Source organism: Neophocaena asiaeorientalis, unplaced genomic scaffold (assembly GCF_003031525.2).
Source record: "Neophocaena asiaeorientalis asiaeorientalis breed wild unplaced genomic scaffold, Neophocaena_asiaeorientalis_V1.1 scaffold254, whole genome shotgun sequence".
Classification (NCBI taxonomy): domain Eukaryota; kingdom Metazoa; phylum Chordata; class Mammalia; order Artiodactyla; family Phocoenidae; genus Neophocaena; species Neophocaena asiaeorientalis.
The window spans coordinates 3,321,970-3,339,598 of NW_020174705.1; the positions used below are offsets into that span (position 1 = coordinate 3,321,970).

Sequence of the window (17,629 nt, forward strand, 5' to 3'; positions counted from 1 at the left end):
GCGCATGAGTTTTGACAAATCAAACTGTAACACTTAAGATCTGTGCATTTCGCTCTACGTAAATTATACCTTTAAAAATATTAATAATGGGGGGCTTCCCTGGTGGTGCAGTGGTTAAGAGTCCGCCTGCCGATGCAGGGGACACGGGTTCGTGCCCCGGTCCGGGAAGATCCCACATGCCACAGAGTGGCTGGGACCGTGAGCCATGGCCACTGAGCCTGCGCGTCCAGAGCCTGTGCTCCGCAACGGGAGAGGCCACAACAGTGAGAGGCCCACGTACCACAAAAAAAAATAATTTAAAAAATTTTTTTAAAAATTAATAATGAAAGTAAAACAAAATATTAAAAAAATTAATACATGTAGGTCTTTAACCCCAGATCCTAATTGTTGACCTTTAGTTAGAAAGTAACAAAGCTGACTGGTTTTTCTTACAAGTATACTCTTCAAAGTAGTCACCCTGGAGACCTATCAAATCAAAGTACTCAATGCTGCTATTATGCAAAACATTCATTAAGTTTGTGCTATAGAAAATAATCAGTTACAAAGTTAACTGGAAAAAAAAAGAAATATAACTCCAACTTTGACTTTAAAAAGAGATACATAATTATAGATAAAAGACTGCTAGGGAAAACATCAAAAAGTTAACACCAATTATGAACTGGGTGATAAGATTATGGTTTCTTCTCTAAACTTTCAATTTTTGTACAATCAACTACTTTTATTACTAGAAAGTAATTCTCTGAAAACAGTAGAAAAGCAGTCTCATCACTTCAAATGTGATTATCTCAAATCCTTTATGTAAGAAAGCATCTAGCCAGCTAACTAACCAATCTTGTCTGAAAGTTTTACAGTAAACCCAGACACTGTGGTTAAGAACTATATATACACCATCTCATTTAATCAACACAATTCTATGAGGTAGATATTATTACTATCCCCTCTTAATCCATACAATTCTCAAAGGCAGATACTATTATTATCCTCATTTAAAAGACAAACAACTAAGACCCAGAGTGATTATATTATTTTCCCACAGCTAATAATTAGTGGAGCCTGAACTTGAACTGAGGCAGCTTACTCCAGATCCCAACCTCTTCTCTTAAGCACTTGGCTGTACTTCATCTGGGGAAGGCAGTTTGAGCTGCTGAAGCGGCTGCTGTTGCTACTAACGATGATGATGATGACAACAACGACAGGAGTTGTTGACAGGTCAGTACAATCTGTGGGTAAAGCCATTAAATATACATATACAACCTCATTTAATTAAAAAAATTAAAAATAAATTCATGGATAATTATCATGGGAAGTTCAGTAAATCCTGAATCACATATTCTCCATTAAAGTCATGATACAATTATTGAGCCAGTACAAGACTGCTTAATATTTCTACCAAAAACCTGTGCCTACAGGAGCTATATAATTATCACACAGCACACTGTATTAATTCAAAGCTTTCAACCTTTTAATTCTATAAACTGACCATTTACCTCCATTGTGATCTTTTTCAAAAAGGCCAAATTAGGATTTACTTAATAAAAAACTTCTTTGTTTCCTTTGCATTATTTCAAGGATCAGATGAGATGACATTACATGAGAAAGAGAAAAGGATCAGACAAATGTACAGTATTATTTCTCTTGCTATTAAATGTTAGAAATGTCCAATTATCATTCCAAAATAGAGAAGGTGAGTCACTTATTCTGAACAGCCAATTTGGCCCTACTCCTCTCTTACTGACCATATGCGGCTAATCTATCCCTTCGGCACGCCAATTCTTGGAGTGTGGTCGCTGATCAGCACAACCACCGTCACCTGGGAGCTGGCAAGAAAAGCAGATTCTCAGGCCCCACCCCAAACCTACTGAATCAGGAACTCTGGGGAGGCCCAGCACTCTGGGTTAACAAGCCTGCAGTGCCTGTGCTGGACACCAAGTCTGAGAACGACCACTTTATCTTATCTGACCAAAATATTGGTTGACTGGATCCAGGGCGGTCTGGATCTAAAAATCAAAACCTTCACCCCAGAACTTCCCTGGTGGTGCAGTGGTTAAGAATCTGCCTGCCAATGCAGGAGACACGGGTTCGAGCCCTGGGCTGGGAAGATGCCACATGCCGTGGAGCAACTAAGCCCATGTGCCACAACTACTGAGCCCTCGTGCCACAACTACTGAAGCCCGCGCACCTAGAGCCCGTGCTCCGCAAACAATATTCCAAAAACCTTATAAAAAAATAAGCCCTAATCTAACCTCCCGTGAAGAAGGCTTACCACACAAACTATTTTGGTCCCTTATTTCCAATACATTACTTATAAGAAAGGACTGAAAGGATTTCTAAGGCTGTAAAAGCATTTATCAACCTCAAAACTATAAAGTCTGGACCCCTTGCCCAGATACATCAAAATACCTTCCTCTTTCAACCAGTGTCTGGCTTCCCTCTGCCACCTTCTCTGTGCAGAGCAATAACTCTCAATACCTCTAGCCAGGAGAAGAACTTGAGTGTATGGCTTCCAATTCCCACTTAAATTTATCTTTATTTTTTTTTTAAAGAGATTTACTTATTTATTTTATTTCTTTTTGGCTGGGCTGGGTCTTAGTTGTGGCACGTGGGATCTTCACTGAGGCATGCGGGATCTTTCACTGTGGTATGCGGCTCCTCTCTAGTCGTGGCATGCAGGTTTTCTCTTCTCTAGTTGTGGCACGCGGGCTCCAGTTGAGGCGCACGAGTTCAGTGGTTGTGGCACGTGGGCTTAGTTACCCCGCAGTATGTGGGATCTTAGTTCTCTGACCAGGGACTGAACCTGAGTCCCCTGTATTGTAAGGCGGATTCTTTACCACTGGACCACCAGGGAAGTCCCCTTAAATTTATCTTTAAATATCTTTTTTGCTTTCCTCCTAAAAGGCAAGTGTTTGGGTTATTTTCTGTAGAAAACAAGAGCGTGCTACTGAAAAGATAACATATGAGGTTTCCTACTGTTGAAACGGAGGCACACAGAATGAAGGGAATAGAGGGAAGCTGAGTAACTTTCCACGATCACACAGCACAGCCAGGATCGGATCCCATAAAGTCTGGCTAAGGGTCTCTTAAATCACTAACCCGTGCAGCCTGTTCTTGGATCAGTTTTACAATCTATATTTTAATAAAAATTCTTTTTATCCAGGCTTTACAATTAAGAGTTATACAAAAATTCTTACAATTTTGGACTTTCCTGATGTTTTTGATTATTTCTACTTTCTCATTCCTAATTTTGTGTCTCTTAAAGAAAACATTTAAAATAGGAAACGTAAGCCATTTCAACAACATGGCAATAATGTTAACATGGCATGATATATTTTTTTTAATGAAATAATTTCTCCTCTCCATTCTGTGTGCCTCCATTTCTAATCTGTAACGTGGGAATAGTACCCACTTTATATTTTTTAATGAGAGTAGAAGTTAAACATTTTGAGTTTTTCTTCAGAATAAAAATATATTTAGACTTTTCTAAAAGAAAAATATATTGACTCAAGAGACCAATAGTCTAATGGAGTATTGTCAAAGATCTTAAGTCACCCTCGAGGAAAAAAGCTTCAAGCCCATACAGTTGTACAGATGGTTTCTCAATTCTTCAAGGAACAGATCATTCAAATTCGAAACTGTTCCAGAGAACAGATGTGACCAGCTTTCAAACTCTTTCCGACCAAATTAACACAACCCTGATATCAAATCCTGACAAAACACAAAAAAAACCTACAGATCAATCTCACTGTTGATCAGTGAGAACCAAAAATTCTAAATGAATGCTAGCCAATAAAATTCAGCAAAACGTTAACTTTCAATTTCACAATTACAGAGATGGTTCAGTTGGATAGTAGGAAACCTACTGAGATAATCTGTCACATAAATAAAACAAAGGAGAAAAAAAAATCACAGGGTAACCACTATAGATGTCAAAAGGGAATTGACAAAATCCAGCATCCAATAAATGAATAAAAGATTACACCCCAATTTTAAAAGACTGAAAACCAAAGCTCACATTATACTTAATAATAAAACACTACATACATCTCTATTTAAGTCAGATGCAAGACAGGGATTCCCAAGAGCATAAACACTGGTAGAAATACTGCCAAGAAGACAAAAGTATCAGTAATGCAAAAGATGACTGCCTACTAGGAAAACCCAAAAGAATCACCTGAAGAAGTATTAGAATAAACAAGAGAACTCCATTAAGTGGCCAGATTACCAAATTGACATGTATATATCAACATCTTTCCTATATTAAAACAATAGTCAATTAGGTAATGAAATAGAACAACTCATCTCTAATAGCAATGATAAACCCATTAATACATCCAGAAACAAACTTAATAAAAAGGGTGTATTACCTATATAAAGAAAACTATAGTATGCCTCTGAGCAACATAAGACTCCATGAAAAGACAAACCTTGTATGTACAGGATAAGACAACTTGGAAAGCCACAAAACTGTTAGAATGTCAAAATCCCCCTTAAATGGTTTATAAAATGCAATATAATCCCAATCAAATCCGAAGACTTTTGTTTGATTTTTAGGAATCTGAAAAACAGTCCTAAAGTTTATCTGAAACAGAGGTTCTCAACCTCGGCTGCCATGAAAATCATCTGAGGAACTATAAACTATATCAATGCTCATGCCATGCCCCAAAGATTCTAACTTAAATGGTCTGCAGTAGGGATGAGGCATCACATTAAAAAAAAAAAAAAACCAGGTAATTTTGATGCACAGACAGGGTTGAGAACCATACATCTAGAAGAGTATCTTATAAGGACAGCAAAGAAAATACTGGATTCTTGAAAAAGAGTGAAAGGCAACTGGCTCCATCATATGTTAAAATTCATTACACAGGGCTTCCCTGGTGGCGCAGTGGTTGAGAGTCCGCCTGCCGATGCAGGGGACACGGGTTCGTGCCCCGGTCTGGGAAGATCCCACATGCCGCGGAGCGGCTGGGCCTGTGAGCCATGGCCTCTGAGCCTGCGCGTCCGGAGCCTGTGCTCCGCAAGGGGAGAGGCCACAACAGTGAGAGGCCCGCGTACCACAAAAAAAAAAAAAAAAAAAAATTCATTACACAGCTAGGATAATAAGTTTCTGGCACAGAATAAATAAAGATCTGTGAAACAAAAGAAAAAGTCCAGAAATAGACCTAAACTCTGTATATTTGAAAGCTGAATAAAATATACCAAAAATGATGTCACTGCAGTTGGGGGTGGGGGGGAAGCTGGATTAGTAGTATCTAAATAAATGGTACTGGGATGACTATAATTTGGAAAAATGTATATAGCTAGATTTCTGTATCTCACTCAAGCCAAAATAAAGTCTGAGCTAAAGATCCAAGGTATAACGGGAAAAAATACAGAATATTTCATAATTTTGGAACATAAATGCATTTCCAAACATGACATAAAACCCAAAAGCCATAAAGAAAAAAAATGGATAAATTTGTTTCTATAAAAACTGAAAACATCCATTTGGTAAAAACTCAGAACTATCGGACTTCTCTGGTGGCGCAGTGGTTGAGAGTCTGCCTGCCGATGCAGGGGACACGGGTTCATGCCCCGGTCGGGGAAGATCCCACATGCCGCGGAGAAGCTAGGCCTGTGAGCCATGGCCGCTGAGCCTGCGCGTCTGGAGCCTGTGCTCCGCAACGGGAGAGGCCACAACAGTGAGAGGCCCGCATATCACAAAAAAAAAAAAAACAACAATTCAGAACTATCATAAACCTATGTGGCCATTCTCCTGGTAAAACAGACTTTAGCAAATAAAAAAGGGGGAGAAACTTTCACTCATTAAAAGACTTTAGCTGTTTTTTTTAATTATAATGTTTTCAGTCAAAAAATTGAACCATTTCATATTTTTAAATTATTATGCTTGATTTTGCTTCTCCCATCCTGCTTTGTTTCTATTTTTTTGTCTTTAGACTTTAGCTTTTAATATACAAAGAATATAAAGAATACAAACCAACAAGAATAAATGGGAAACCATGCAACAGAAAAGTTGACAGAGAATACAAGCAACAGCAAAATACAAATGCCCATGAATTTATGAAAAGACATTCTGCCTAAGAGACAATCTGCCTAAGAGAATGGCAAATCAGTAAAAGAACAGTATCAGTGTTGGTGAGAATTTGGGGCACAGGGACTCATTCACTTTGGTGAGGGTGTAATTTGCATAATGTTTTTGGAGAGGATCTGGCAATATCTATGCTTATTAAAAATGTCAATATCCTTTAATCCAGAAATTTCACCCCCAAGAATTCATCCAGCTATTACACTCAGCTGTACAAAGATATATATACAAGTCAAAAATTGTGATTAGCAGCAAAACACTGGAAACAATCTAAATGTACAGATACTGGGGCACTAGTCCTATAAATTAAGATATAGCCAAATCAGGGACTTCCCTGGTGGTGCAGTGGTTAAGAATCCACCTGCCAACGCAGGGACACAGGTTCGAGCCCTGGTCCGGGAAGATCCCACATGCCACGGAGCAACTAAGCAAGCTGTGCACAACTACTGAGCCTGAGCTCTAGAGCCTGCGAGCCACAACTACTGAGCCCACGCGCCTAGAGCCCGTGCTCTGCAACAAGAGAAGCCACCGCAATAAGAAGCCCGTGCACTGCAATGAAGAGCAAACGTTGCTCACCGCAACTAGAGGAAGCCCGTGTGTGGCAACGAAGACCCAGTGCAGCCAAAAATAAATAAATACATTTATTAGAAAGAAAAAAAAAGATATAGCCAAATCAGGGACTACTACTGTACCATAGCTAGTAAGAAGGACTGAGAGCTCTATCTAACATGGAACAACTTCCAACTTACGTTGTTCAGGGGTGGAAAGGACGTGTATGTCTACATTTATACATGGTGGGGGTTGGGGGGGAGACAGAGAGACAGATGTTATACCATACTACTCTTCATGTTTAGAAGAGATAGCTACGCACACACACGCATGCGCGCACACACACACACACCCTTTCTATACCTCTATATATACAGACCATCTCTGGCAGGATAGATAAGAAACAGTAGTTGCCTTTGGTGAGAGAATTTGGGAGAACGAAGGGTCAAAAATTAAGGGAGACTACCTTTTCAGTTCTTATCCTTAGTGCTATTTTTTAAAAATTTGGCTGTTAGCTGTTAAACCATGTGCATGATTTCTTCTAAAAACAAAACGTTTAACAAAGTCTTTGACCCAGTAACGTCACTTTTCAGAATTTATCCCATGATGCGTGTGGATATGCCTACACAAGGATATATTCACTGCAGCACTGTTTGTACTAATGAAAAGTCAGAAACAATCCAAATGTTCATCATCAGAGGAGTACATAAATTATGGTGCATCACAAAATGCAATACCTTACTATCAGTAGAAAAAAAGGAAAAATCTGCACACACAGCTTGGAAAGGCATCCAGGGTATATAGTTATGTAAAACAGCAAGGTGCTTATGTACTGGGTTGGCCAAAAGGTTTGTTCAGTTTTTTCCTTTTTTTCCCTGTAAGATGGCTCTAGTAGTGCTTAATTGTCTTTAACTTCATTTGAAACAATTTTGTTAGATTGTATTGTAAAAGCTGTCATGTCAGCGTGCATTTAAAAAAAAACATTAAAATTGGTGAATTTTTGTGTAGCCATTTTAATACTGAGGATGAAAGGAAAAAAGCAAAATTTTTGGCATATTATGCTTTATTATTTCAAAAAAGGTAAAAGCGCAACTGAAACGCAAAAAAAGATTTGTGCGTTGTATGGAGAAGGTGCTGTGACTTGACAGAATGTTTCAAATGTGGTTTGCAAAGTTTCATGCTGGAGATTTCTAACTGGATGATGCTCCAGAGTTGGGTAGACCAGCTGAAGTTGATAGCGATCAAATCGAGATTGAGAACAATCAACGTTATATACCACACAGGAGACAGCTGACACACTCAAAATATCCAAATCAAGTGCTGCAAATCATTTGCACCACAGCTTGGTTACGTTAATCGCTTTGATGTTTGGGTTCCACATAAGTTAAGCAAAAAAAACCTTCTTGATCATATTTCTGCATGTGATTCTCTACTGAGACATAACAAAAACGTTTCGTTTTTAGAACAAATTGTGGCGGGCAATGAAAAGTGGATACTGTACAATGATATAGAACAGAAGAGATCATGGGGCAAGCGAAATGAACCACCACCAACCACACCAAAGACTGGTCTTCGTCCAAAGAAGGTGATGTTATGTATATCTCCCTTGGGATTGGGAGTCCTCTATTATGAGCTCCTTCTGGAAAACGAAACGATTAATTCCAACAAGTGCTGCTCCCAATTAGACCAACTGAAAGCAGCACTCAACAAAAAGTGTCCAGAATTAGTCAACAGAAAACGCATAATCTTCCATCGAGATACCACAAGACCACGTTTCTTTGATGACCAGGCAAAAACTATTACAGCTTGGCTGGGAAGTTCTGATTCATCTGCTGTATTCACCAGACATTGCACCTTTGGATTTCCATTTATTTCGGTCTTTACAAAATTCTCTTAATGGAAAAAATTTCAATTCCCTGGAAGACTGTAAAAGGCACCTGGAACAGTTCTTTGCTCAAAAAAAAGTTTTTGAAGATGGAATTATGAAGTTGCCTGAAAAAATGGCAGAAATGGCACAAAACGGTGAATACGTTGTTCAATAAAGTTCTTGGTGAAAATGAAAAACGTGCCTTTTATTTTTACTTTAAAACTGAAGGAACTTTTTGGCCAACCCAATAGTTTGGTTCCATTTCATACTAAAAAAGAATCTGTGTTAATATATCTGTATAGATAGAAGTGGTTATCTGTAAGGAGAGAGGGGCTGCTCTTTTTTTTACTATTTAAATTATTTTATAGGAAATCTGCATTTCCTTTGTAACAATCATTTTTAAAACAAAATTACCTTTGTAAAAATGTGTCTTTTCCCGAGTGAATTTTAAAATCTTATTCCGCTTAAAATGAACTTGTCTCTTACTCCTACTATCTGTCCACCGCTATTAGTTCTTTTGTCCCAACCAAAGGCCATGACAACCTTTCAAAAATGCCAGTTCCCATTCCTCCTTCGCCATCAGCCTCTTTAGGGTACCTACAGGGGACAGAGATGGGTGCCCGCAAAGCACTAATGTGGCTCACTTTCCACAGAGTGAACACTAGCTAAGTGTCGTTTGAAAGAAAGACCACTCTGTACAAAGGAATGAAAAAGTTGGCAGAGGAACATGGAGTGAAGGAGACATTATCAGCAAAGCCCAGACTATAGGAAACCCCCAGAACAAAAAAATAAACGAGCAAAACAACTAGATTCTCCTACAGATACGTTGTAAGACTCCTAGAGATTAATAAATTCTTAAGAGCCATATCAACTGAATAAAATATAGGTTATTCAGAGCTGGGGGAAAAAAGTCTGTAATAACAAATCATGACATACGCAACCATTGGAAATTTGAATATTCAGTGGACATTGATGACATGAAATCATTTATTTACATGTGAGAGTGGCACTGTGCTCAGGTATGCCAAGTCTAACTTCTAGGAATATATATATATATATTCTATCAATGGCTCTCCAGGTGTGATGGAGGGACTCAGTTCCTTTCAGGGGTCGAAACTATTTTCATATAATACTAAGATATTATTTGCCTTTTTTGCTCTCATTCCCTTACAAGAACACAGAGGAGTTTTCCAGAGGCTCTGTGACATGTGATATCACTATACTTAACGGCTAATGGAATGTGTGCTTGTGTTTTAAAATTCTGTTTTAGTATCTAATGTGGCTAATATGGACAGATATATCCACATTTTATCCACTTGGGCCCCTCAATAATTTTTAAGATTACTTAAGAGTCCTATGTCTACTTTTGCATGTGACTTAAATTCTCCAAAATAGTTTTTCGTAACTGGGCAGCGTGGACAAGAGTGATGAGTCAATTAGGAAGGAACAAACATCAATCTATCCATGAACCCTAAGCCCACAGAAATCTTTTCTCAACCCAACTCCGAAAGGCACATTCACACACAGACCCCTCTTCAAATGCCAGGGACAACTAAAAATTAAGTTCATATTCTCCCTTAATAACATTTCAAAAGAGATAAATGCAATTTTAACGTTTGGAATTACTTCACCTTTACTTAAGTGAAAAAAAATTCCTCTTCTTACCTAAGCCAGTCACAGGGTTCACAGCTGTCACCTAATGCTCGCATCAACCTTGTGGGGAAACTGTGCTCTACTGTGATCTCTCCCTTTCCCTTATTTGGGACTAATCAAATCCAAAGAACAGCCCAAACTGTTTTACTGTTCTGGAATCTGCTGTACCAAATACTGCCTGAAACAGGTGCACTGGTGGCTGTAGCTGAGAAGACTTTTCTCAGTGCATCTCGGTGTTTGGCGCTCCAGTGGGATCAGCCCGCCCTCTTTCCCTTGTCAGCTCTCGCTTTCCCAGTGGTCTCCTATCTACCCTGGCATCTGCCTTCCCTGTTCTCCACATTCAGTTCCTACGCTACACACCAGTTGCAAGGCCTTCCCTGGAGCAGAGCTCTCAACCCCGCACAGGCGTCACACCATCTGCAGTCGGTAGCTTTGCACTTCTAACAAGCTCCCAGGTGATGCTGATGCTGCTGGTTCGGGGACCCCACTTTGAAAACCTGAGTTTCCTCTGGGACCCGAGGCCCCGTGCTGCCCCCTGGCTCTGCCATGTTATCTCTTCCCTGTTAACCACGGCAGGTAGCTGACCAGCTTGGAACCTAGCTTCTTTGTTGGTAAAACGGAGACTGTGACAAAAGACACTTCACCAGTTGGTTGTAAAAAGGGAAGGGCATGAAGAGTAACGACTTGTTCGGCTGCGTGAAGTGAAGGTAAAGAGCCTTTACCGGATTCACTGCTGCAACAAAAAGCTGATTCCCAGCAGAAGCTGCCTCTTTCAACCATGTGGTTCTATTTCCACACATTCTCCTCAGAGGCTGAAAACTGGTTATCAGTCCAAACTCATTCCCTAAGTTTCAACTGTCTGACATGCAAGCTAGCCTATCGCTGGCTTCTTCAACAATTCCCACTTTAAAGGCATGGGGCAGAGATCTGTATCCTGGAAAGAAGGGCACTAAATACCAAATCTGTCTCTTCCATGTGGGAAGGGCAGGAGGAAAGCCTAAAGGAGGACAGGAATGTGACCCTGGTTAATAGGAAGAATTCAAAGCACTGAAGCTCACTTACCTTGCTCATGCCTCCAGCTTGCGCTGTGTTCAGTCCTGCATGACCGGCCATTTGCGGTGAAACTTGGGTTAACGTCTCAGCCAGCACGCTGCTTGCGGCCCCCTGCATGGCCGGAGTAGCGTATGGCATTCCAGCTCCCCTTCCTCTGCCAGCAGCCCCAAGAGATCCATTCATGACTTGCGCCTGCCCTTGCTGGGCCGGGTTCATTAAACTATGGCCAGAGTTACTATTGAGGAGGCCTGGGTGGGTCTGGTTAAAATTAGCATTCATGCAGATACCAGGTCCTGTCTGTGACGTGGCAGGGCTGCTGGTCACCAGCCCCACTTGCTTTTGTGCTTGAGGATTCAGTGCTTGGGAAGCAGGGGGAGTGGGCCCAGAGGTGCTGGCTGCCTGTTTGGGAAGGCTGGGGGCTGAAGAATCTCCCTGGTTCAGAGGGCTCTTGCCCATGGCACCCAGACTGGCCATGTTTGCACTGTTCGGCTGCCCCTGGGCCTGGGCTCCGAGGCCTTGTTGCACGGGGCTGCTGGAGCTCACATTTCCTATTCCTGGGTTGATACTAGAGCTGCTGCCTCCTCGCAGAAGCTCTGACAGTTGTTTATGTTTGGAAGCAGCATCTGGAACAAGGTTCCCACTGTTTAAAAGGCCTAATTCTCCTCCATTGGGGATCAGCTCATCGGGAAGATCATTTTCCAAGTCAAACAATGATCCAAAATCTAAAAATTAAACAGAAACGGAAATGAGAAACTAAGCAACCATAATAGCTCTCCAACTGTCATATGTTACTATGATCTTAACCTAAAGGGGCGTTTAACATGGAACACTAGCACGTCTTAACAGTAACATCAAAATGATCTGAAAGTTCATTTGGGAAAATAAAACAGGAAGAATATTTTTCAAACTCTGAAGAAGGGAAAGTTAAACAGAGATAAAAGGAAGGCTATCTAAAATGATAGATTTTATCATATATTCTAAAACAATAATAGTGTAGTATATGGCAAATGCAGATATACAAATTAAAGGAAAACAATGGAAATTTAACTAGTTCACTGAATTATGATGTTAAAATGCTTTATAAGAACGTATGTGTGTAAAATAGTAATTGGGCATCAGGTAAGACGAATAGTAATTTGAGGAAATTAAAGTCTAGCCTTAAGTGATTACATATTTAAAAGGTAAATTATCAAAAAACCCCAACCTTAACAGAAAATGAGATTTCTCAGAGTGCTGAAGCTACAGGAAATGAAAATAAAGACATATATAGAAACTAAAAATAATTGAAAGTAAAAGAAAATAGGAGCTTAAAAAATACTTGAATTATACAGAAAGGGTTAAGAGTCAATTTTACAGAAAGATTCTAAACACACTGAATCCCAAGAATAAATGCACAACGGATATAGCAGGTAAATATCACAAAGGAAGATAAAAAACAGTAAACAAAATAGACCATCCTTCCTAGTAATCAAGCATGAAAATGAAAGCAACTCCTTTCTTCCAGTCCCTCTCAAAGTAACACTTCTCTAATGTGGCATATATATGTCATCTCTAGTTCCTCACTGACCAGGCACTGTCCAACCCACAACAACCTGGCTATACATGCAAGTACAAAGGACAAGATATGTACAAGTACATTCATCATAGAATTACCTGTAACATCAAAACAAATGCAAACAATACCCAGAGGTAGTTTAACTTAGTGGTTATTACAACTCTAGACCCATACTGCCACCATTTGAATGCCAGCTCTGCTTCTTGCTCCCCACTTACTAGCTGTGTGACCTTGGTTAAGTTAGAGTTTCTGTGCCTCAGTTTCCCTATCTAGAAACTGGGAGTGATAATGGCTACTACACCTCATAGGGCTGTTGTGAGGACTAAATGAATTAATAAATGTAAAGCACTTAAACAGTGCCTGTGGATGCTAAGTGTTCAGAAAGTATTAGCTATTATTATTACTGTTATCCAATAACAGAGGTTTGATAAATTGCTGTATAATACTATAAAACACTATACATCTATTAAAATAATTATGAAGACTGTACAAATACAGGAAAATGTTATGTAAAAACATGCAAATGGAAATTGTACGCAAAATAGCACACAGAGTAAGATTAGAACTAAAGTACGTGCGTGTAGGCAGTAGCTGGAAAGTAATATGCCAAAAATAGAGTCGTAATGGTAAAATGGTGGGGTGATGTGTCCATGTGGCTTTTAAAAAGCCACTCCCCCTCCCACCACCCACTTTTAGAAAACTGAAAATCCTTTTCTCCATGGCGCAAACCCTTCTGACTGCTTCCCCCAACAACCTCCTCGGCTGGCTGGCCGGGATGTTCCTTTTAGGAAGGGCAACACCTTCTCAGGCAAGGAGCAAGAACTGCCACAATCACCTTCCCCTTCCAGGTGACACAATCCCAGCTAAGGGAACTGAAGGCAAGTCAGCCAAGACAGTTCTGGAGAAGGTTTTCCTTCCTATTGGTAAGGGATGCTCAGAAAAAGATCTCTCTTTTCCTCACTGGATTTCATCATGGGACTGTGGCAACCCCCTTCAACCAGGAGAGGAGACACTGTTCAAACACTAAGGATGGGGCTTCCCTGCTGGCGCAGTGGTTGAGAGCCCGCCTGCCGATGCAGGGGACACGGGTTCGTGCCCCGGTCTGGTAAGATCCCACATGCCGCGGAGCGGCTGGGCCCGTGAGCCATGGCCGCTGAGCCTGAGCGTCCAGAGCCTGTGCTCCGCAACGGGAGAGGCCACAACAGTGAGAGGCCCACGTACCGCAAACAAAAACAAAAACAAAAACAAACACTAAGGAGGGCTGCAGAAAAAATACAAGCACCTGGGTTCATGAAGCCATCTCTAGGCTAAATTATCCAACTCTGGAAGCCTCCCCATCTTCAGACTTCTCGTAATGAGAGAAAATACATTTCCTATCATTTAAGCCATTCTAGTTGGAGTTTAAAGGTAACTTGCAGCTGAAGGCATCTTATCTCCATCACGTCTGTGAAGTTCAAACTCCTTCACACGGCACATCAGTAGGTGGCCCCTGCCCACTTTCCAGCCCTTCTTTCCCAGGCACCTCCTACCTTCCAGCCACAATACCGTGAGCCAGCACATGTATTAGCAACCTTTCTTCTGGGTGCACTCTCTCTCAGTCTAGAAAACCCCACGTCCAGCCCTCCCTCAGATTAAACAGTGACTATGAAGACTTTCTGTAGGCTGCCCCTGCAGAACTGACCAGTTCCTTTTCAGCCTCCTGAGTTCTCTGTACCTACATGCCTCATAAACCACCTCGAACACATACTCATTTCTTCCTGCCTGACTGTAAGGGACTAGATACTCCTTGCAAGTGGATATACACATACTCTGTTTTGTAGAACCTGTGAGAGTAGCTGCAGACACCATGAGCCCTTCCTCCCAAGTACTTTATTTTGTGCCTCCTAAGAACACCCTTTACACAGCACAGTACATTTATAAAATTCAGGAAATTTAACCTTGATACAACACTTAATATACTGATTGCCCTTACTCAGATCTGGCCAGTTGTTTCCCAAAACGCCCTTTATCACACTTATTTTTCCTGATCCAAAATCTGATTCTGGATCCCAGCGCACTTACAGGAAATGAATTGTTGTCATGTCTTGGTCTTCTCCTTTACTCTAGAAAGGTTCCTCACACTTTGTCTTTCGTAACTCTGAGATTTCTGAGGAGGGTAGGTCAGTTGTTTTGTAGAATGCCCCTCAATTTGGGGTTGCTTCCTCACGATTACAGGACACTCAACTATGAAGAGACAACAGGACTCGACTCCTGGATACAGCAGACACCTCTGAGAGAACCACTGACCAGGGCGTGCTGCTAGCAACAACCCAGCTCCTGTGTTTCCAAGTGGCTTTGTGGGTTCCATTCCACAGCTTTTATGCTATTGTACTGTCCTGAACCTGGAGATTCCCTAAGGTCTTCAGACACAAAACCACATGAAATAAAGTAAGAACAAATGAAAACAACACTCCAACATAACTAACATTTCTGTTTGTTGCCTTCCAGGTTCTGTCCACATGTACACACATTTTTACTCAGTAATCTCATTAAAAAAAAAAGAAATCAGTGACCTCCCTGGTGGCGCAGCAGTTAAGAATCCACCTGCCAATGCAGAGGACGCGCGTTCGAGCCCTGGTCTGGTAAGATCCCACATGCCATGGAGCAACTGAGCCTGTGTGTCACAACTACTGAGCCTGCACTCTAGAGCCCACGTGCCACAACTACTGAAGCCCGTGTGCCTAGAGTCTGTGCTCTGCAACAAGAAAAGCCACCACAACGAGAAGCCCGCATACCACAATGAAGAGTAGTCTCCGCTCACTACAACTAGAGAAAAGCCCATGTGCAGCAACAAAGACCCAACACAGCCAAAAATTAATTAATTAAAAAAAAGAAATCAATGTATGTGTGTGTTTAATGTAATGCTTCTTAATCTATGAACGTGAAAATGAAACTCATTTAAACTAGAAAATGGAAGCCGTTATGATAGAGATCATGTTTCCTCCCTAACTGCTGGGGAGGAAATTAGGTGTCAAGCACTATAAACCAGAAGAAGGGACTGGGCTACTAATATTGTACACGTAAAGCTTGGAACAACCTGCTGACGCTCCCCTGACTGACTCTTGGTTCCAAGAGTGCCAAAGCACTTTTCCTAGGAGAGGACAGACAGGCCAGGACAAGAGCAGGTAAATGCAGAAGAACATGGTCTCTAGTCCAGTGTAGGAATTGGAATTGGAAATGGGAATGCAAAAACAACACTTGCAAGTGGAACACAGGAGTTCAAATCCTGTCTGAATCAATTAGCCCTGTGTCTTTGGGCAAACTGCTTAATCTCCGTGCCTTAATTCCCTCAACTGTAAAACAGGGACAATGGTACCCCGGGGCTACACGACGAAAGCAGGAAAGGAGTGCTCTGTGCCACAGATACTGGTTATTTTATTCTATCCTGCACAAAAACTTTCTTACCTTTAAAAATTCACCCAGCATGCTGCCATTCTCAAATTGACTGATTTTCTTTAATGGTTTAGTCTTGTTCTAGTCCAAATGCACATGCACCTTTTAAGACTGTAGCAGGCATTATGTCTGCTTGTGCTCACTTTTGGTTTTTATTGGTCTGCCACAATTTGTCCACCTTAACTACTTTTTCTCATCCTGCTTCAGTCCAAGCACATCTCACAGCTGTTTGGGCTCAGAAAGGGTTGACAAATTCTGCTATGTCCTCACCTGTGCAGTCCAAACACGTATGAACCTGTCTACAACCACATATATGACGTATAGCTTTTTTAACAGACAAAGCGGTTGTGTAGGGCTTGAGGAAGGCACATCCATACCATCACCATCACCATCATACCTACACCATCACCCTTTTCTCACCATTACTTTCTCCTGTTCTCTAGTTCAAAACAAAACATTGATAAAAGAGAGCAAAGCAGGAAAGCCAGGCTGTTGCAACATAACACAGCTGTGCTTTCTACACACCAAGTGTCCCAACACACAGGTTGGGTAATACCAATCTGAATCATCGGAAGTTCCTAAAATTCAAGATAGAGCGCCACCACTTCCAATCCCAGATAAATTCCTTTCTTTCCACCAAGTCACCGGGGGACGGACCAAGGAGAGAGCAAAGCTGAGGCTGAACGAGATTCGAGGACACCCCACTTTCCAGGGGTTCACCTTTAGCAGAAGATGAGCTCTGTCACACAGCGAACAGCAGACAGCCTGTCACACTGCCACCGCTGGGAATAGGAACTCTCTCTCTTCGGGGGCTTCCTGGTTGCATCCAGGAACTTGAGATAGAACATACGCATTTGGGGGAGTCACCCTCCAGTCACCAGCTCCCTGAGGAACCACAAATGACTCTTCTTGGTTTGAAGGCACTTGGGGAGGGGGCGGGGCTGAACCTCTTCCCTCCCCTGGTCTCTGCCAGGTCTCACAGAGACCTGCCCGAGAGCCCCTTTCAATTAGCTGACCTGAGAAAAGAAGCTACGAGCTCCCCAGTCTATATCACACTGAGGTAAGGATGGGGTGCCCACAGCAGCAGCTTACGAAGGAGAAAGTCAACCAAACTTGGCCCGCCTCAGGAACGGAAGGTCTTCATCATGTGCGACCACGAGGGACCTTTCCCTCCTAGACCACACGCAGAGACCTTGGTCCAGGGGATGGTCACACCACACACTGACAGACATGCTGCAAGACCCATTCTTATGCATCACGATCAGAAGTCAGCATTTCACCTTAAACAAGGAATGAACTACTATCAAGTAGGCTGAAAAAAGCTTTTCATTTTACAAAATCAAATATCAGGCAAGTGACTGACTCAATCTGTCCAGCCAATAACATCCGAAAACAGTTTTGTTTGAAAGACTTGTTTCAAATGCAACAGCTAAACAAACCA

At 41.5% G+C, this 17,629-nt stretch overlaps 1 protein-coding gene across 1 annotated transcript in view; it reads right to left on the reverse strand.

Annotated features, from left to right (window-relative positions):
• Nucleotides 1–17,629, reverse strand: part of CREBBP (CREB binding lysine acetyltransferase) — a 127,906-nt gene that overhangs the window by 96,288 nt on the left and 13,989 nt on the right. The window contains exon 2 of the mRNA XM_024759716.1: nucleotides 11,211–11,923. Coding sequence (XP_024615484.1) covers nucleotides 11,211–11,923 — 713 coding nt within the window. The remainder of the gene's footprint in view (nucleotides 1–11,210; nucleotides 11,924–17,629) is intronic.